This window comes from Electrona antarctica (genome assembly GCF_951216825.1).
Source record: "Electrona antarctica genome assembly, chromosome: 6".
NCBI classification, from domain to species: Eukaryota; Metazoa; Chordata; class Actinopteri; order Myctophiformes; family Myctophidae; genus Electrona; species Electrona antarctica.
Genome location: NC_136811.1, coordinates 13671970 through 13694064, shown reverse-complemented (window position 1 = coordinate 13694064; position 22095 = coordinate 13671970). Strand labels below are relative to the sequence as shown.

The 22095-nt window shown below is 41.5% G+C and overlaps 3 protein-coding genes across 5 annotated transcripts in view; 1 reads left to right on the top strand and 2 right to left on the bottom strand.

The window, feature by feature from the left end:
• Nucleotides 1-1751: 1751 nt before the first annotated feature.
• Nucleotides 1752-12881, bottom strand: styk1b (serine/threonine/tyrosine kinase 1b). 2 transcript variants are annotated; one of them, XM_079504841.1, is made up of 9 exons: nucleotides 12754-12881; nucleotides 8028-8207; nucleotides 6975-7322; nucleotides 6014-6195; nucleotides 5618-5692; nucleotides 4252-4457; nucleotides 3626-3666; nucleotides 3158-3254; nucleotides 1752-3059 (listed from the first exon to the last, which is right to left on the bottom strand). In XM_079504841.1, the coding sequence occupies exons 1-9, from the start codon at nucleotides 12845-12847 to the stop codon at nucleotides 2867-2869; spliced, it is 1416 nt and encodes a 471-aa protein (XP_079360967.1). In that variant the 5' UTR covers nucleotides 12848-12881; the 3' UTR covers nucleotides 1752-2866. The 2 variants fall into 2 exon arrangements, with proteins under 2 accessions (XP_079360967.1, XP_079360968.1); XM_079504842.1 differs by lacking the exon at nucleotides 12754-12881 and adding an exon at nucleotides 9249-9382.
• The window catches only part of casp2 (caspase 2, apoptosis-related cysteine peptidase), a 48188-nt gene continuing 36896 nt past the window's right edge, over nucleotides 10804-22095 (top strand). Inside the window, exons 1-2 of the mRNA XM_079504847.1 lie at nucleotides 10804-10940; nucleotides 12741-12828. The gene's annotated coding sequence lies outside the window, so the exon portion shown is untranslated. The remainder of the gene's footprint in view (nucleotides 10941-12740; nucleotides 12829-22095) is intronic.
• LOC306925782 (glutathione S-transferase kappa 1-like) lies at nucleotides 15148-21981 on the bottom strand. 2 transcript variants are annotated; one of them, XM_079504853.1, is made up of 8 exons: nucleotides 21811-21981; nucleotides 21299-21405; nucleotides 20687-20768; nucleotides 19336-19464; nucleotides 18492-18637; nucleotides 17029-17145; nucleotides 16068-16161; nucleotides 15148-15354 (listed from the first exon to the last, which is right to left on the bottom strand). In XM_079504853.1, exons 2-8 carry the CDS (start codon nucleotides 21365-21367, stop codon nucleotides 15305-15307), a joined length of 687 nt encoding a protein of 228 aa, XP_079360979.1. In that variant the 5' UTR covers nucleotides 21368-21405; nucleotides 21811-21981; the 3' UTR covers nucleotides 15148-15304. The 2 variants fall into 2 exon arrangements, with proteins under 2 accessions (XP_079360979.1, XP_079360980.1); XM_079504854.1 differs by lacking the exon at nucleotides 21811-21981 and having other exon boundaries at nucleotides 21299-21548.

The window sequence follows — 22095 nt, the reverse complement described above, 5'->3', positions numbered from 1 at the left end:
CGCCCTTCACCTTTGGGCTTTGGGCACTGGATAGCTGAAGTTGAAAGCTTCAACTTTCAGTTGAAGTTGAAGTTCAAGGTTCAGTCTACATGTAAAAGTGCCCACAGTTGAAGGTTGATGCTTTGGGTCAGTCTACATGTAAAAGTGCCCAAAGTTGAAAGGAGGTGGTCAAATGAACTGAAACTGAAGCAATGGTGTAATTGTGCCCAAGGTGGTCAAATTAACTGAAACTGAAGCAATACTGTAAGAGTGCCCAAAGTTGAAAGACGTGAGACCTCAAAGTGGGGTACATTGAATCACTGGTCCTGGGTCAATCCTAAATTAAAAGAACTTTGGATATATATATAAAATGCCATCAACAATGCAGTTATTCATAATAAAGGTATTATAAAAAAACTCCTATCACATCACATTCACCACAGACTATAACATTATTTCTCATTTCACATTAAGCTCCCTTTAAAATATTGAGACAGAATATAGGCTTTGCTGCCACCTTGTGGTGACAACGGACCATCACAGAATACATCAACATGTCATGACATGAAATGAGTGATTTCCTTGTAAAACAAAATAACTATGAATCTACTGCCACCTACTGGTGCTTATAATGATAATCAATAACAATATAACTATGAATCTACTACTGGTGTTTATAATGATAATCAATAGCTTCAGTTTCAGTTCTTTGGGCACTCTTAGACCATTGCTTCGGTTGAAGCACCCTTCAACTTTGGGCACTGGATAGCTGCAGTTAATTTTATCATCAACTTTCAACCTTGGGTCAGTCTACATGTAAAAGTTCCCAAAGTTGAAGGTTGATGATTTGGGTCAGTCTAATCAATAACAATATAACTATGAATCTACTACTGGTGCTTATAATGATAATCAATAACAATATAACTATGAATCTACTACTGGTGCTTATAATGATAATCAATAACAATATATCTACTACTGGTGCTTATAATGATAATCAATAACAATATAACTATGAATCTACTACTGGTGTTTATAATGATAATCAATAGCTTCAGTTTCAGTTCAACTTTGGGCACTCTTAGACCATTGCTTCGGTTTCAGTTCATTTGACCACCTTCTTTCAACTTTGGGCACACTGCTTCAGTTTCAGTTCATTTGAACATACGGCTTCAGATCCGGGCACCCGGGCCTTGTGGGCGGGGAGTGGGCGGAGTTGACCCTTCGACTTTGGGAACTCTGAACATACGGCTTCAGATACGGGCACCCGGGCCTTGTGGGCGGGGAGTGGGCGGAGTTGACCCTTCGACTTTGGGAACTCTGAACATACGGCTTCAGATCCGGGCACCCGGGCCTTGTGGGCGGGGAGTGGGAAGTGGGCGGAGTTGACCCTTCGACTTTGGGAACTCTGAACATACGGCTTCAGATCCGGGCACCCGGGCCTCGTGGGCAGGGAGTGGGCGGGGAGCGGGCGGAGTTGAACGAGCCCCCTTCCACTTCGGGCACTCGGGCGGGTGCCCGAATCTGAAAGTGGTGCTGCCACCCGGTGGAGGCACTTATATGACAGGGTCCGAATCTGAAATCTATCCATATTGTAACTTAAGGTAAAATCATAACAGGAGAATTTGTGACATTTATAATTTATTCACATTTGAGTTTGTGCAACAAAATGGCACAATCACATGATGTGATATGTCCGTTTTCACAGTTAAAACTAAAACCTTAGTATTAATACATGCTAACCAACCCAAATATGTGCTCTTTCGTCCCAACTGAAAAATCATAAAAAACTTTAGACTCTGAAGTTATATATATTACATCTCTTATTATACATTGGCTACAGGTTGTAAACCAGATTGATTTGTAAACCTTCATAACTATATATACACAGTATGATAAACTACAAGGTGGAGAGGAACAGTAGTTGTGTGTTGTGTTGATCAAGTTTACTTAATATCTAGTCCAACACTATGGCTTTGACTGTATGAAAATAATCCATGTTCCCCGGCTCACCATCACAGAGAGAAGTATTGACAAAATGCATGCGGTATGGCTTCCAACCTCCATTCCTGTAAACCCAAGAAGGGTACTGCTGCTGCTTTACATTCTTGCTGTGCAAGTGAGGAATCATTCAAATTTGGGGCACCATGTAAACATCTGGTAGTATAGAGCGTCGCAGTCCCGCCCCCTACCATGGCCCAGGAAATGAATCCCAATGCATTTTTCCCATAGACATTTCAAAAAGTATTTATTTAAAGACGGTTACGCCGCAGACAAAGCCAACTCGAGTCGTGACAACTCATGACAACACAAACAATATTTTGGACCAAACAAATAATTACAAAGAAGAAAAACAACAAAAAAAGTGTTGTAACCTGACGTTTTCTTCTTTCTAATTATTTGTTCGGCCCAAAAAAATTGTGTTTGTTGTCATGATTTGTCACGACTCGAGTTGTCACTTTGTCCGCGGCGTAAACATCTTTAAATAAATACTTTCTGAAATGTCTATGAGGAAAATGAACGGAGAATCATTTCCTGGGCCATGGTAGGGGGCGGGACTGCGACGCTCTATAGGAGCAGGCTGGGTTTTCCAGGACCGGCGTTGAGAACCACTTGACTGCATGGACTCAAGGGTACTAACCAAAAACATGACAAAATGAGGTCTTCGCAGTTTCTAAAAGTAAACAACTTTTCCATGAAGTACCACAAAGTAGTTCTTCTCACTCATATTGTATATGACCCTTAAATGGAAGAACAAAAAGAGAGGACAATTTCTAGGACCAAAACGCCCTAAGTGTTCATAAAAGTGTTCATGTGTTTTCAAGGTGCTACTTGGGAGCATTTGTCCCATAGTGCATGTTTGTTGCAGTAATGTTGTTTTCTTTGCTCAGAAGACGGTATAACTGTTTGCTTCCCCATAACCGGCTTCCTTTAGGTACCGCTCAATGTTGACTGGCTCTGGCACCCTGATGACTTTGTCGTTGGCACTTTTCTCTCCCGACTGAATCTTGCGGCTCAGCTCAGCTAGCGAGGGTCGATCCTGCTCCTTCCAGTGGCAGCAGGACTTGATGATGGCGTATCTAGGAGAGAAGGTGACGTGGATGAGTGCAAATGCAGCGCCAGGTAACATCAGGTTTTACTTTATACTCATACAGGGTAACTCATGGCGGATACTTACAGCGTATTGGAGGCGTGGGGAGGCCTTTTCAGTGTTTTCCCCCTTTGGTGGAACTGTAGAAGTTCTTTAACAGGGATTTCAGCAAATGGAGCTTCCCCTGGTAAGGACAAGGTGGTAGACATGGGTGAGTGTCACAATCATATAAGTCTCGATGTCTTGTGTATGGAATGGAATCTTTTAAACAATGCTCAATTGCTAATTTATTATACAGGCAAACCACGACATGCACTCAAACACCACAAATCTTGGAGGAAAGGATGTACTTTCGAAGGAATTTGATCACACACATGCAGCAGCAAGGATGTTCTACAGTGTCTGGGTCCTTTTCATACATTCAAATGCAGTTCAATTCCATGTAATACTGCAAACTATGCGATGTGATTCTTTTCAACAGAGTCAGACACATGTATCATTATCATCAGTTTTACAGTGCCTTTTGGAAAAAGCAGAGCCTTAAAGTCAACTTACCAAGGGTTGCCATTTCATACAGCAAGATTCCAAATGACCAGCTACAAAGAGACACACAAAAATGATTATTGAATGAAGAAGGAAGCAGGACTTCCATACAGCAAAACAAGGACCTTCTCTACAGGCGGTTTTGTGATATATAGTATTTGAATGAGGAGAGAGTAGTTAGTACATCAGGGGTCTATCACTAGCCCCCACATTTATTTCTTCTACACCAAATATCTTCGCCATAAATAGCCTAGTACAGGGTTCGCCAATTAATTTTCCTCAAGGGCCATATTTTGACTAGGGAACCAGGCTGGGGGCCGAGTCCGCATGCGCGAAAAATTGGGTTTTTTATTTTTTCATTAATTAATTAAAAATTGTTCTCAACCAGTGGTCCGGGGACCACCAGTCGTCCTTGAGTGGGTGCCCAGTTTGACATGCATAGGCTACTGACCCCCATTTAATGCCATTTATATCTGGGACACCCCCCGAAAACAAAACAAAAAACCTTTGTTTTTGTTTTTTTAATTCTTCCAGGGGCCACAAGGGGGCGCTTTGCGGCCCGCCTATTGGGGAACCCTGGCCTAGTATGTACAAGCTCACAGTGCGCCATTATAATAACATGCATCGGTCATACTTACATGTCACTGCTCTGACTGGCAGGTCTCTTCACCAGTATCTCGGGGGCCTGCCATTTCTTCACGCGGTCTTCACTCTTAGTGCCTCCCTGGTTTTTCCTGGCGTAAACCGCCTCAAGGCCCCACAGCTTGGCCGTGCACTCCTTAGTGACCAATACGCTGTGAGCACATATGTTGCCATGGAGAAGATCCTTGCTGTGGAGGAACTCCTAAATTGGCAACAAGAAGGCAGCACATTCAGAGTCATCATCAATGTGAGACTTTAGAGACAACCTCTGTTAGGAACTGACACGCTTCAGTTCTTTGGTTGACAAAATGGTGACATTTGTAGAGTCAGTGAATGTTTTAGACATTTGCTAATGGATATGTCAGGGAAAATGGATTTATCTAGCATTTTGGAAATAGAACTCTTGAAATCCTGTCTCAGTGAGATAAGAATGTTATCTTTCCCAATCAATCAAATCAAAGAGGTACGTACTATAAATGGCAATGTAGATACTGATAATGTAGCTAAAAACCTATATACACTTCGCTGACTGGGTCGTCCCCCCCCCCCTTTTTCTCTCTATACCAAATCTCTTCACCGAAAATTGCTGATCTACAACAGTGGTTCTCTTTATACTATAGTTTGTAGATTACTTTTGATGCTTTTGATTTATCTTTTCTTTCTTTCTTTTTTTTATTAAATTAAATTGTCACTATCATCTGGGTGGGAGCCCCGAAATCATGTTTGTGGGGACACCCCCTGGGGGTCCCGACCCACAGGCTGAGAACCGAGAGGCGTATCTACAATAAGGCGAGGGCAGGCGTCCGCCTGTCCAAATCCATTTCTGGCCTGGCCAAAATCCATACAATGAGAAAAAAAAGGACAAAAACAAGACCTGAGAACTATTAAAATGGACAGCTGATTGGCCGTCGCGGTAGAGCGCGCCCCTCAATCACCCATTGGAATGTAAATGCAAGCCTTTCAGCCTTTGTATACTACTCGTCTGGCAGGTATATCTCTTTGAAAACCTTTAGTGCTAGGATTGTGTGTGGGGAGACGACAATTAACATATCTTGCCTGGCCAAAACGTAATTCCTGGATAAGCCACTGCTGAGAACCACTGATCTACAAGCTCACGACATGCCGCGAAGCGATGCGCTGTGTGAGCTTGTAGAACTGCACGTTTTGCTGAGTGTTCACACCAGAACAGGGACGTTACTGATTTACATACAGTGGTGCACACTGCACATATATCAGCATAGCAAAAAAGAAAAAGGGTTTCTGTGGTTCACCGCGTGATTTATGTGAGCTTGCAGTGATTTGAAAGTCAAACGTTTGGCCTGAACAGGCATGAAGACATCCACGAGACATTAGCATACTGACCAGCGCTGAAGCCACCTGCTTGGCCATGGTGAATATTAGTCTCTCTGTCATCTCACACACAGCATCCACGTTGTCCTGAGAAACAAAAAGAACACCATCAAGTACATGACTTCATCTTCACCTGTTACACAATAAGGATACTAGCGTGTTATTCACCATCAATCAATTACATTATTCTTTCTTAGGTTTGTTTATTGTTTTGACACATGGTGTACATTAGAATGCAATACAACATGCTTTGTTTGTAAGTGCAAAGATGAGAAGTAGATAACGGTAAAAGAATAAAATAAAGTTGACCACTTCTTAAACCATATACTGTACTCAGTGTACTGTATATTTTGTTAACCAGGGCTGTATATTAGGTCCCTCTTTGTCAAACAAACAAACTCCCTATACCTGTCGACATCGCCACAGATAGCTGAGCAGGTCTCTGTTCTCCAGCTCCTCGACCACGGTAACCAGGGGGGCTCGCAGAGAGACCACCCCCAGCAGCTCTGGCAGGAAGGGATGAGGTCCCAGCTGGGCCAGGAAGGACGCCAAACCCAGGAAGTTGTGTCTTTCTGCTGTGTCCGCATTGTCTGAGAAGGGACGGAAAACAAAAAATAACATATATTAACAATATTTTTTAAACCCAGACTAAGAATAGCATGAACTCAGGTATTATGGGAAAACGACCTTTTTTTAAATTTCAAGGACACCAAATTGAATATGCATTAGGCCACCATGGATCACCATTTCATACAACTGTATCTCTGGGACTCAATCTACAGCCAGGGGTGCCCAGACCTTTTCGACTTGAGAGCTACTTTCAAAATGACCAGCTCAACACGATCTATACCCACCGAAAAAATATTATCCCATTGCTGAAAAATGTACCTGAGGGGGCTTTGGAATAGCGGCGCTGGCGTTACATAATATGACAAATACACTTGGAATGGGAAATAAAGGGAGTTGATGCAATTGTTTTTGGCGCAAAGTATTCCATTGTAGGTTAACAAGTAATTTTTTTTATCAATCAAGTCACCTTAATTCAAGTGTCAGATGACAAATTATTATTGTATTTATTATGTTTTAAGGACGTGTGATCTACCTGCACAGCCTTTGTGATCTACTGGTAGATCACAATCTACCTTTTGGGCACCGCTGATCTACACCAGAACATGTTAAAGTTAATTTCACACTGTGTACAAAATAAATGGAACCAAATGGACCCATTTGTACAGAACCGTAAGGGTCCATTTAGTTCCTAATTCATTAGTCATTTAGCTGGGGACTCCACGTTGAGAACCAGTGGTCTAAACAATATGATTTGAATATGAGCTGTTTTTGGGGTGAACCTTTGCCTCATTCCCCTCACCGTTGAGCACACGGAGCACCACGTTCCTGTTGTCCATGCGAGCCCTGTAGAGGGAGACCGCCGATTCCGTTCGCAGGGAGAACGCTCTGGGGAGCGGGGTGACCAGATTGAACGACTCGGGTAGCCTCTGGCGCGGAAGCTCCCTTGGCTGAACCACCGGGTCGTATATGGTCTTGACGGGGTGGTGAGACAGCGTTGCTGCCTTGGCCAGCAGGGGGGAGGGCGCGCCCACGGGATAAGAGAGGCTCTTGGACGAGTATGCGAGATGAGGCGGGGTGAAAGTGGAGTAGGTGGGCGACATGTCCAGGACTATGCTCTCACCCTCCATGACATTGAGACCGACCGGAGCTGAGGAGAGAGTGAAAGAGAGAGGGAGGGTGGTGTTGAGAAATGACGGCGTGACGGGATTATTAGGGGATCAGTGCCAGCATTAACATCACAATACACCAGGACATTACCAGGATGAATAAAGATATTAGTGCAAGGATGGGCTGACGAATGTCAAACATCTCCACCCACACCTCAATACAACATGTATTATATAGCTCACAGGACTGTTGATAATCGTTTATTTTACACAGCACAGTCATCTAAAAGCAGGGATTTCATTATGAGAAAATATAAAAAGATGATCGGAATTGGTCTGCATTTGTATAGTGCCTTTTTTCCAAAGCACTTTACAATGTGAGTTACATTCACACACTGTGGCGTGCACAGACATTTTGAGGGGCAGGTGCTCATGTGAAAAAACGGCACCTTGTGTGTGGAACCGCCGTGTGAGAGATCTATAGATTGTGGGCCATAAATTATATTTTAGACGCTTTTAATCGCAGAATTGATCAATGTCACCATGGGCCACATACTGAACACTGTATAAAACAAAAATAAAATGAAGCAGGTGCTTTAGTAACACTTGGTGTCTATCTGTGCACGCCCCTGAGGCAGTCAACCATGCAAGGTACCAGTTCCTCATTGGGAGCCGCATTCATTGTATTCCCATAGCACATGTGCAGTCCTTCCTTTCTGCATATTATAAAAGCACATTTGCCTTACCATCAATGCCTTGCAGCACCCTCCTGACGCGCTTGGGTCTAAAGGAAGAGGCCTGCGGCCGGATGCGGTCCACCTTCTCTGGACAGAAGCGCAGCAGAAGGATGAAGACCAGGGTGACCAGGAAAGAGGCCAGCAGAAGTACGGGCACTATGATCACCTCCTGCTCATACACACGGATTTCTGTAAAGACAGAGCAGAGAGATAATGAGGAAATGTCACGCAGCCGGCCTGTTGTTGCCGATTACGGTCACGGTATCCTCGAAGGGCCTTATAACGCCGTCTGTCCTGTTTGTCCAGAATGACTTGCAATGTGTGAATCAAGAATCAAGGAGGTTTATTTGTCAGTCTCTCATATACGGGAGCAAGACGCAAAATATTGGTGTGACGTGTTCCCAACTTCCTCAAGACTGTGCCAACAACAACAATATACAGAAAATAATAGAGAAGAATACTTAAAATAATGTTAAACAGTACAGGCACACACACAGAATGTTCAGAATGGGGGGGGGGGGGGGGGGGTTAAGGTATATACAGTACACCAGTTACAGTACATGAAGAACACTTTGTTTTTGTCATTGTCCTCTCTGATAGCTGCATTGAGCCTTGAGCCCCAGGCTTTGAGAAACCTCAGACGCTTGCCTGTCCATATTGTCACAAAAGAGTTTGCTACTATTGGGGGGTGTGTCTGTCTTTCACAACCCTTGAGTGTCTGTACGAGTCTTTGTGTATGCTACTTCTATATTTGCGAAGTGGAAAGATTAGGACAATCCTATAAATGAGGACGTTTTGCCATTCGTAAAAAAGGAATAAGATATGTACATTCCCACAGTTTCTAAATACGGTGCTGGACCTTCAGACGTTTTGCCATTCCTTACTTACCAATAGTGTTAATTAAGGCTTAAGTTTAGAATTAAAAGTATGTTTGGGTTAGCGAATATGGGTCAATGGAAACAATCTGAAGGGCCTCGCCTGCTAGTGTGTGTGCGTGTGTCAAGGCTGTACCCTAGCCCTGTTTTTAGGACTCGAACTTCGGCAGGAATTTTCGAGCGAACATCTGAACCATTTGTTTCCAATTAATTCATTTCTCCGAGTGCTTTTAACCAGGCTGCAATTCAACACGAGACACACACAAACCCACACACACACAGTCCGAGCTCATCATTCCATAAAAATGAGCCATGATTTCTCAAGCAGCCCCCAAAACATGGTAATTGTGAGTACCTGTACGACTGTCCATATGTCCCAATGTCTCTGTTAAGCTTGCTGGCAGGCAGCTAAGACAGAGTGTAGCTTGCTCGTTCATTAATTTGTTCCACCTGTGTACTCTACTCAGAAGCGCATTGAGTGTGTGTGTGTGTCTGTCACTGTGTTTGTCTCTTCTGCTGTCATGCAGGACTTTTAAATTATTGTAAACACAACATGAACATAGTATTCTTATTATGCATATCGCATATTTTCGAGTAAAATAATAATTTTACAAATATTTAATATAAAAAACAAACAAAAAAAACGAATGGTTCAAGCCCATTAATTAAGATTCGAGTGCCAACCCTAACGAGCGAACATTCGAACCCCGAATGTTCTGGGACAGCCTGTGTGTGTGTGTGTGTGTGTGTGTGTGTGTGTGCGTGCGACTTTACATTAAAATGTGTCCTAACTACATTATGTGGCCAGGACAGGTTTAAACACAGATGTGAATGCAATCAAATGGTCATTGTCACCTTCTCATCATTCAGGCCACTTTTAAAGGTGGCCTGGGACACATGGCCACATAATTATAGACTGTAAACACAAATGTCTCCCTATTTACATTTAAGGACTCCATTTAAACGTCACGCACGCATGTAAGTATGCACATTTTTTGCAGGTCATTGTTCGTAATGGAATGCCAAGCAGCCTACACCAGCAGCTAGACAAAAAACTAGTCCTCTTCCTCCTTCCTCCACTCTGCAGTTCTCAAATGAAGCAAGTTTGTGTTATGTAAGATGTCCGTGAACCTTGAAAACTCGTAAAAGTAATAATAACAATAATAATAATGAAAATACTTTAATGATTTATCTTTTAAATATGTATTACTCCATACTTAAAACCTAACTCAGTAAAGTAATTTCCTGAAACATCTACTCTTTCTACTTCAGCAAGTGGTAAATTTGCATATTGGACCAGGTGACATCACAGAGCCACGCTCAGATTTTTGGGGAAGTACAGAGAAGCTCCCCATCTCCAGTGAAAGAATGTGAAAAGGACGCTCTGGTGTCAATTCTGCACATACATGTACAACAATCTCTGTATCAGTCATGCCTCCAAGAGGAGAACTGAAGGAGTGGTGTGGGACTTTAATACCCTGCTCTGGCGTCTGGCATTTTGTTTTAAAATACTAAATGACTATCCCGTTTACTCAGGACTGGCATGGCCAACTTTAAGGGATTAAGAAGAAAATATGCAAAAATATCATCATTCCAAAATATAATGGAGGTCTGGCTACACACTGAATAGAAGCACTGAATATAGGAGACAATCATGTATTTGCATTGTTTCATTTGTTAGAAATGTGGCAATCTGCATTAACCAGCCAGTCACAATTGACTCTAATTAACAAGCCACCGTCAATTAACGATATGAGAATCAGTTTGTATGTTGGCAGCAGCACTCAAGGACATTTGCCCAGCAATCTCTACATTCTCTACCCGGTTTATTTTATTTTAAGTGGCTCAAGTTGGAGAAAGTTACATAAAAAACCATACAGTTCACTAACTGTGTAAGCAGGCCTGCAGATATTCAACCTGCACTGCGTTTAGAATCAAGGGAGGAGAATTGGAAATGAGGAGGTGATTTGTTTGGAGGAGACGAGTTGTCTATCTGGATTTTCCTGTGTTTGGAGTTGACCATGTTCAGACCCTAAGCAACACACAGGTAACCCTACACCATAGGGAATATATTTGACTGACAGCAAGAGGAGTTTTTTCCATTGACATTGAAGAGGATCTGTTTGTTCTTTGTTTTATTGGAACTGAACTTTGGTTGATTTAAAAAATATATATTTTCAAAAAGTTGAATTAACCCCATGTGTACCCCCAGGTCTTTGAGTTGAAACATTGATTGAATATATATTGTTTTGGGTGTTTCTTGATTGATTGGTTCTTTTCAACTGAATTTTGAATGCAATTTATGTTGGTTGATGATTTTTGTTATTTTCATTGAAAGCAAATATGTTGTAACCAAACTCACCTCGGAGCCCCTGAATGGCATTCAGGGCATGGCCATTGTCCGGACGAGATAATATCTTGTCTGGACAAGATAATATCTTGTCTGGACGAGATAATATCTTGTCCGGACGAGATAATATCTTGTCTGGACAAGATAATATCTTGTACGGACGAGATAATAATTATCTTGTCCGGACGAGATAATATCTTGTACGGACGAGATAATATCTTGTACGGACGAGATAATAATGATCTTGTCCGGACGAGATAATATCTTGTACGGACGAGATATTATCTTGCACGGACAAGATAAAATATATTTTGAATGCATGGCCATTCAGGGGCTCCGTAGGTTCACATACAAAGAGACTGTTCGAATCAATTTAAGGGTTCTCTTGTTTTAGTCCTTTGTTCGATTTCCTTCACACTACCTGGCTACACAAAAAAGGAGCGGGTAATACCTGGAGCCTCCTCCGATACCCTATACCTCGTTTACTGTCCCCCAGGAGTCTATCCTTGGCCCCTCTTTTGCCCTCTACGCCAAATCTCTTCGCCGATGATCTTCAATGATCTCACAACTTGTCACATTGTGACGCATTGTGAGGTTGTAGATCTGATATTTTCACAGACTGTTTCACTTATTATGACATATAGGGATGCTATGGTTCAAATGAGTATACTATCCTGAGAATAATGTTGTACTTTGTGGAATGCACTTCCCATCACAGTCAGAACTGCAGCCTCACTCCCAATCTTCCGCCGTAGTCTGAAAACCCACCTCTTCAGACTCCACCATGGCCCGTAGCACTTGCCCTAGCCTAGCCCCTTAGATAGCACATTATGTAGACTTAGATAGTATTTTAAACAGACTTATAGCTTGTTACGTAGACAGCTCTAGAATTGCACTTTATGTAGTCATAGCACTTTATAGTACACATGTATAATATATTATATAGTATAGTATGTATAGTTTACATAGATACTCCACTGTTACGTTCTTAGTCTACGCATGATTCATGATAACTACTTTTTATATATGTGATGTATGCCATGTTTTTGTTATTGCTTAATGTAAGTCGCTCTGGATTAAGAGCGTCTGCTAAATGCCTAAATTGTAAATTGTAAATTGTACTTTGTGCAATCGACTCAGTCCATTTAGGAGAGAAACGTCTAACTAAATTGTGCAGAATGTTCATTAACTACTTTTGAAGTATTTTATGTTGAATACTGATCCCTGAACTTTCCAGGCAAATCAAAAAGATTTAGTTTTAGTTTTTTTCAATGCACATTCAATGTTTCCTCTGATATCATATTATATAGGCCTGTTCAATGTAGCCCAATACAGGAGCTACAGTACATTGCAACTTATTTCATCCCGTTTATTAAAAAGATAAAAAGTGAAGGAAGGATTTCAATGAAAATCAATCATACAGTAGTCACAGTACAGTCGGATGACCCAGTAGAGGCAACATCATAATATAACAGTCGTACATATTCCTACATACAGACGGATAACTCACCGCAGATGGTATCGCCGTGCTTGCAGCGGAAGTCTGCCTCCGACAATGACATGGAGGTCGTCATCCTGTCAGATGGTAAGAGAGATGTGAGCATAAAAGTGTAAAGTGTAAAATAACTACATTTACTCAAGTACTGTACTTTCTATGAGTGAGTACTTTCTACTTTTGGTGCTGGCATATTGTGATACCAATTAATACTTTTGTACCTTTACTCAAGTACATTTTGAATACCATACTTTTACGTAAAACATTTACATACATTTTCCACCACTGTATGTGAGCCCATGACAGTGAGAACATATGCCTAATTTAGTAATTTATACAGTGTATTCCGTCATACGACAGTGTCCTATGCCGGAAATGTTAGATCAACAAGCTCATGTCACATGTTGTGAGCTTGTAGATCTGCTATTTTAGGTGTGGGACACGGTTGTACAAATCAGGGTTTTAAGTTCATCTGCTGTGGAAAAGCTCAAAACTATTAAATCAATTATATCTCATATAAATTGTAAATAGATATAAAAGGAAATATCTCATAGTATAGGCCTATGGGATGATGATATAACCATGTTCATTCGGTACGTGTCTTTGGGTGTTATAGCTACTGTGCACAGTAGGATGCTGCTCTAGTGCCCAGCTGGGTGTCTTTAATTAAGTGTACTGTATTCCCTAATCTAAAAGGGCCATTTTTACACTTTCACGTTTAAATTAGCACTCCAGATTTGGCTGAGTAGCCGATGACGATGGTGGCTAATGATGGGAGTAGGTGTGAAGATGGTTTTGAATGACCTCGACTCTCAGTCTGGGAGCAGCGGTCTGTGATGGTAACATGAGTTCTATTAATCAGTAGAAGAAGGTGTCTGGGATCGCACAGAGAGCCAAAGTGTAACTGGAACCTAGACATCTCGTGCTCTCTCTCACTCACTCACGTGTACACAACAAACTCAATCTCGCCATCTTCTTATCTTTCTTTCTTCCTTCCTTCATTCCTTCCTTTCAGAAGCCCATAATTAAAAACCCACACTCGCCTGAGAAAAGACAAGTCTCTCTCTTTCACTTTTAAACGCACTGTGTAAGGGGATACACCCTGCCCCAAAAGCTAAGCGATGACACCTGTCAAACTGTTGGATGGATGTGGCATGATGTTGTATCAACATTAACACAGCGATGGTCGATGGGTGTGTTCCAGGAACACATGTACACTACATGTACACTACACACCCATCGACCACACTGCACTCCTCTTATGACCTGTGTGCATTCTCTCAACCTGCCCATCTGCATTTTTGCTCCAGCGAGGATAATGTTATTCACCCAAAGGGCAAACACCTTACACCTATTTACACTCCTACACAATGTATAAAGACACGCAAGCACTGTCTAATCCAATAAGCATCGCCTACCGTACACACCGCCTGAGCTTTCCATTTAATGCCCGAGCATTAATAGAAATAGAAAGACACACCCACATCGAAAGTTACACGTATTGATTACAATATGTAAATGTAAATCATGGACACACGCCACCAAGAAAGTACAGCTAAAGACCGACTTTTTACTCCTTGTGCACTTACAGCCACAAAGTATGGCACAAGTGGTTCTCGAAGGGGGAAACTGAAATTATAGTTTGAGAACTATTGCTTGACTGCTATAGTACATTGAAATGATATAGGCCTATGTATGATCTAGAAAACATGCACTGATCTTACCTCTCTCCTTTCTTGTCTTATATCTGTAGACAGAAAATCTTGAATCCAGTCAAGTGTGTTAATGAATGAATTTGCCAGTGATCATGCTGTCACGGTGTCATGCATCTTCCCGATTTGGCTGTGTTAAGTCCAGGTGTAGCTCTTGTTTCTCTCCCTCTCCCTCTCGGGTGATTTGCAAGGCTCAGGGGAGACAACTGTGTTGTATTCTGTTTGTCTAAGTTACAGCTGCAGTGTCGCCTCAACTCCGCCCACTCCACCTGCGGCCCAATCCCTATTCTTTTCCTCTCCACTTCTTCCTCAATTAAGTCTGTGGTATACCAAGATCACGCTGATGTCAGGCTGTGCAGAGATCTCCGACCTTGGAGTTCTTCCGTCTTATAAATCCTTTTCCACGCTGTCAGTTTGTTGTGAGTCCGTTAACGCTCGCCCTGCCCCTCTGGTTCTCTTTGTCTAAGCAAACTGGTCCTTCCACTCGCCCCCCCACCCCACCCCACCCCACCACACCCACCATGCTTTTCTCCTCAGTCTTTTGTTATTCATATCTGGCATATTCTCTAAGTGTATCTGCAGTTAGATCTAGCCAAGAGCTTTCCTGTCCCTAGAACCAGAATGGCAACCTTTTGTCATCTGTGCAGACGAGATGCGTTTCAAAGGAGCTAATCAAATGACGAAACAAACAAGTGTAAAATAATATCTACAGTATTTATTAGGGACTTATTAGGGAGAATCTCTGGAGATGAATGGGGGTGATCTCAAGGCTGGGGACTAAGCATATAAACAGCTTATCAATTTGCTTTGCAATTCCCATGATCTATGAGCAGTGTCTGAAGGAAGGCTTCACGTTATAGTTTGGCAGATGGTTTATCTGGCTGAGGCCCAATCCACTTCTCTCCTGGAACACACAGAGGGATGTGATTGGACAATGATTTTAAGGAAATTAATTGTGATTTGCTTATCTACATGAACCCTAGCGTCCCTATTCTGGGGCGAACATTTAGTCAAAATAACAGATCGCAATGAGATTCTAGGTTGGTTATTGTCGCCAAAGAGATTTGGTGTGGAGGGAAAAAAGGAGGAGGCCTATTGTAGACCCCTGGGGGTTTACAAAGTGAAGTATATTTAAGTGGAAATGATGTGCAACCCTTAAACAAATCAAAGTGACCATAGCAGTCAAATATCAAAGTAGTCTTATGTTGCATAATACAACATTAATAAGTAGTTAAATAAACATAACTTTGGCTAAGTATAGCTTAATATTGTTTTTAATGAATTGCCATCGAATATGGCCAAAGATGCTGTCAAAGCAAAGCACTTTGACGGCAATATAGTGTGAACGCTGTATAGTAACTGTAAATTACAGCATAAATGTGTGTTGCTTTATATACTGTACTCTTCATCCAAAAATATTCCTAGTCTTATTGTAGTGAAATTCTTCATTTATAAAACCGGGAAGAAACGGCAATCTGCTTTATATACTGCCAATGTCTGTTTTAGGAATATGTTAACAGCCATGACAATGAATCATATAATATCATTCATTTGCATGGATGAATGCATCTGGTAAGTGATGATAAATTATAATAATATCCTAAATTAATATCTCACCTATGCAGTGGGCCATGAGCTCAAATCTATCATTGCCCCAGAACATCTCTGGCTTGCCGTTCACGTGACACACCATCATTGGGAAGCCAAATGACTGTCAAAGACATGGTAAGAAAGAGAGATTTGGTTAATTTTACCTTCCATAACTGGATATAATAATCATGTTACAGAAAGTGGACCATCCATTTTAAGTGTCTGCATTTGGGTGGACCAAAAAAAGCCAAAAGAATGATTCTGTTCTTTTTGAGTCTCTTTCTTTTTTTCTTTTTGAGTGGTGCAACCACTCCCTTACGGAGTTATGTGTGTGGGTGGGTGGGTGCCTGGCTGTCTGTCTGGCTGGCTGGGTATGTGCACGAAAACAGCATGGTTGTTTTTCACCACCTGTGCGCAACCTAACACACACACAAACACACACGCACATAACTGCATATATGATGATTTTGGGTGTGCCAGTACAGTGACAGTACAGTACAGTAGAGGGTACAGTAGAGGGACCGGCACACGGTAACTCTGTCATTTCTTAACCGTTTCGGACGCGGGGCGGCACGCCGGAACCGGCCCGCCCCCCTGGGCGTGTTGGGGTCTGGAACTCCCCCCCCCCCACCCCCGGGGACCCCCACATGGTAACTCTGTCATTTCTCTATCGTTTCGGACGCGGGACGGCTCACCGGAACCGGGCCGGCACCCTGGGTGCGTTCATGTGGGTCTGGAACCCCCCCCCCCACACACACACACGGAGTTGCACCACTCACTTCCCTTTTTTGCAAGATAAGATGTAAACTGTAGACTTGCACTTGACTTTTCCACCTCATCTGTCATAATTTCATTACATACTTTGATTTATCAATTGCATTCTTTTCACAAATAACCAAATTAAATTAAAGTAAACTTGCAGTCAGTAACAGAACAGGATCTAATAAACCAATGAAGGAGAGAACCTGTGGCCGTGAGTCATACTGACCCCATGTTCGAGCGCTTCCTCGGTTGTACTTTTCAACTTGTCTTTGATTTGCTTAGAGGTGGACAGCTTCAGCAGCTCTTCAATCTCATTGGTCGAGAGCCCTGCCTTCATTGCTGCCTGGGAGTAAATGGGAACACAATAGTAGTACTATGATAATACAACAATAATAATAATAATCATAATAATGAAGAATAAGATACCCAAATGGAATAGAAAACATACAGCCTCTTCACTATGTTGTAATAGAGTTTCTCCTAGGTTGAGAGGGGACATCGTTCCATAGATTTAAAATGAGTGTGTGAGAACATGCAAGATGTGACAATGAGCCTCTTTGGCTCTTCACATTATCAGATCGTTTTCATACAGTGGGAACAAGCTCCGACTTTTCTGTGTTTTTTATGGTGATCTGTTGCTTTTAATTGTCTAGTTTGTAAAGTTATTTCGTCTCCGTCGGCGGAAACCTGGCTCATATGTCCTAAACTGTTGCTTTTAAGTAGGGATGTCCAGATACACTTTTTTCGTTCCCGATCCGAACCCGATACCACAATTTCTGTGTATACACAACACAGAGACCAGTGTTGTGATCTTGTGTTGCGTTTATAGCTATCTAGCTATATATCTCGTGTTGTGTTTATAGCTATCTATCTATATATCTCGTGTTGTGTTTATAGCTATCTATCATCTCGTGTTGTGTTTATAGCTATCTATCTATATATCTCGTGTTGTGTTTATAGCAGATTCCTCACTCATATGTGCACTTGCAGTTTGGGCAACTCGAAAGCAAACTCCACATGCCCCAACATTGTATTTACCTGCCATAGTGTCAACCCCTTACTCCTGTGTCGGATCGGTGGTTAGACTAGCATATTCACCGATACCGATATGACCCGATATGACAAAAAAATCTCTACTTTTAAGGATTCAAATAAAAAACTAGCCAAAGTAACAGATCTGCAAGTTCAAAACTAGTTTTTATATTTTTGTGTGACACTGCAGTATGATCAAGTAGGGCAAGAAAAAAACCCACAAAAGGTTAATTAAGATAAGGGGTTTATACCCGACAGCAAGGTATTCTACAGCAGTGGTTCCCAAACCTTTTCATGTCAAGGACCTCCAAAATGACACTCATTAGCCCGCAGACCCCCCCATTAGAAAATATATGCCTCATAAGAGAAGATCTTTACAGCTCTAGCAGTGATTTTCAACTATTTTCATTTCAAGGACCACCCCAGTTTGATACAGTATGCAACAGGCTACGGACCCCCATTTAATGGCATTTCTATCTCTGTGACCCCCAATTTATAACGTAAAATCAATGTTAATTTAACTCGGTGTACAAATGGACCCTAATCCATTTGGTTCCATTTGTACACTCTCAGAGTTACAGACCCATAAGGGTCCATTTGGTTACAAACCAAATCATTTATCATTTAGCTGTTCTATATATCAGATCCACAAAGTACCTCAGACAGCGAGGCTGGCTGGGTGATGTCCTTGTCCTCACTCCAGATCCTCCTCCACAGCTCTCGAGACACCTGCTCCACCTGCCCGTCTCCACCCTTCTCCCGTTCCTGTACGGCTGCCACAAAGCGCATGGCAGCCAGGGAGCCTGGGAAGAACGCACAGATTAACCACTTAAAACCCTCCATTGCATGGATCTGTTTTGCATCTGTTTTCTACGCAAAATAGCTGATCTATAAACTGACAACACATCGCATTCGCAACACGTGTGTTGTGAGCTGTGAGCTACCAACAATCATTAAGACATGTGAATCCCTTGACTCCTTCAAAACCGCTCTCAAAGGGCATCTACGCACGGCTGCAATTCGAAACTGGCCCCCGTAAAATCTGAATCCCCCCCACCCCTTTTTTCCACTCACTGTTTTTTCCCTTTTTTCCCTCCTTTTATGATGATTTCCTGTTTTTGGCTATATAGATGTGTATATTTGTACGTCTCTAAATGTTATGATGAATTGAAAATGGTGGACCCTATTGTAAACAAGTGTAATGCTTTATATTGTCGTCCACAATGTTTTGTATTGAGTTGTGCTTGAAATGTACTGTAATTCTGTTAATAAATACTTCAATCAATCAAAGCTTGTAGATCGGCTATTTTTGGCAAACAGTCCCCTAGAATCGTATCTTCCCACTGCAGATAGGAATTATTCTGAATGACACACTAGGTCAGGTCTGGACACTAGGTCCAAAATGATCAGTATCTAGGAACAGATGCAGAATCAGATCTTGGTTGGGGAGGGATTTAAAGAGTACATTGTCTTTGCTCAAGTCTTAATAGTATATTGTTACCTTTCTTGAACATAGCTTCAAAGGGGTCTGATGGTGGACTGAGAGGAACATCACAGTATTGGGATAACCGATTCAGATCCTTCGTCATGTACATGAACTTGTTAGGTACCAGTCCAGGGGGCTTATTGCCTACGAGACAAAAATAAATCATTATCACGGAGGACTGTGGAGATCCTACGTACATCATCCTATAGGGCAGTGGTTTTCAACCGTTTTCATATCAAGGCCCATCATTTATTTGGCATTTGATCCACGGACCACCATTAAATAGTCATGTACAAAATAAATAAAAAAAATACTACCATTATCCATACAGGAGCTATTTGAAATGAGAGAATCCCAGTACAACCTCAGGGGGACATGTGTATTAAAACAAAAAGGGGCAAGGACCAACACAAAGGGTAGATGTATATCAAAAATAGGGGTTGACTTGTGGAATAGCCTGGATAACGAACTAAAGCTATGCACATCACTTATCAAATTTAAAAAGCTATTTAAAGGTAGAGTATTAAATAGATATAAAACATCATAAGATCTTTATTACTATTATTATTATTATTATCATAAGATCATTATTAACACTATTAAACATTAACATAAGAATATTATCATAAGTCTAAGTCTAAAATGACTAAGTTTCTAAAAATGCCTTGTTCATTTCTGTTTCCTTTGTATTATGTTTCTTTTCTTTGTATACATTTTGTATATTTGTTTATTTTCTTAAAGGCTAGGCAAAATAAGCTTCGGCTTCAGCCTAGACCTTTTCGGTGCTACCCCTTTGTAAAAAAAACTTAAATGCAAATGTTGAAACTTAACATGTAAATGTAAAGCACCGAAATAAACTATTCATTCATTCATTCATTCATAAATGAGATTTAGCCTCGCAGACCAAAAACTGAAGAATATTTTGTTATCGTTCGTTGACTACGATTTTGTCCACAATTCAATGCTGTTGGCAAACGTTGATCAAAATACATTCTCTAATTGTGTAGACTTCTTGTAAATTAAGTAATGCAGATGTTTAACAATAATGTAACTCTTGAGCGTGAAATGAAACCAAATGGACCCGTACGGGTCCATTTGGTTTCATTTCACGCTCTCAAGAGTTAAAGATCCATTTGGTTACCAACTCAATCATTTATCTGGGGACCGCCTGGAACCCCTTCAAGGACCACTGGTGGTCCCCCGGACCACTGGTTGAAAACCACTGTCCTAGGGCAATAATATTTGGGCTAATGGGCTGGTATTCAAGGTTAGGTTCAACTAAATACAGTCACATTTTGAAAGGAAACGGGGCATGTGACGATGTGAATGCAGATGATTACAATTGCCTTTCTCATGAAAAACGTACCTGATCCCTGCATGACGCCGCCCAAAAACGCAGGACGTAATTTGAGCTCTATGTTCCACACGTTTCTGTACCGGCACATGATCTGAAAGATCAATGGAGACCAGAGCGCTTTATGTCCCATAGAGGGCAGGGGTTCTCAACCTGTGGGTCGAGAATCTCGGTCCCCAAGTTATTTTGATTATATATTTTATTATTATTATTATTTAATTATTATTTATTAGATTTATTATTCTTTTTTTTTTGTTCTGCGTCATAAGTAATCAAACTATAGTAGGCATATACAACATTGGCCAAATTGAAAGAGGCAGACATTGTGAAAATAGCTGATCTATACTGAGAGCATGTAGATCAGCTATTCACCATTTGTATATGTGGAAGAGTAATAAATAAATAAATAAATAACTTCCTCAACTCCTACACCTCAACAACTGCTTGTCGGGGTGAGGTTGCCAGGGAGGAGTTGGAGGGGTCATGGCCTGAAAAGGTTGAGAACCACTGCCGCATAGAGGGGAAGAAGAGGAGTAACTAACTAACATGATCTGCAAGTGCAAAATGACATTTCTCCATTCTCCTATTATGTAAATTCATCCAAGAAGAATTAAGTATAGTCACCTCAAAGCCCACCCAGGAGTATGGAGACACCACATCGTAGAACAACTCCACCACTTTCTTAGATGTCATCTTCAGAACAGTTGAGTCAAGTTCGTCTTACTGTATGTCTGTGTTGCAATTCCAAGACGGCGGAAAATGTAGTTATTTTAGCTGTAATGGCTGAGCCTGTTATACCAAGCATACACTGTTCATTAAAATGAGCGTACTGTATAAAACGCACTGGACTTGGTGGACTTGACTTTGGTCAGAAAGTGGGTCAAAGTTCAGCCAGAGAACAACTAACGTGCCTGGCTGTGAAAGCCTGTGAAAATAGCCGATGTACAAGCTCACAGCGCGTGGCATCGCGACGAGTTGCGAGCTTGTAGAGCGGGTATTTTCGGCGAGCAATACCGAACGTACATCGAAATATAAATCAAGCACAACACTTGTTAAAATCAGCTGCTACATTGTTGCACCTACAGTATGATATCGATTCGTACACAGAAGAAACAACAGCAACAAATACAATTCACCTTTGTTGATTTCAGCTGCATGCAGGCTGCAGAACTGTATTAGATTAGGATTCCATTACATTCACCATCGACGTACAGTACATAAACAAATAGTTATAAACAATATGAATAGAAAATAGCCACAGCAAAAAACGTTTCTGTGTACAATTCTGCTTCTCTCTTCCTCTGTAATGTACCTCCCTCCACTCGTTTACTCCAAGTACAAGTAATACATTACTGCCCTCTTCTGGCGACAGTGCAACTTGCACAAACAAAAGGCATCTTCAATGACAACTGAGATAATTA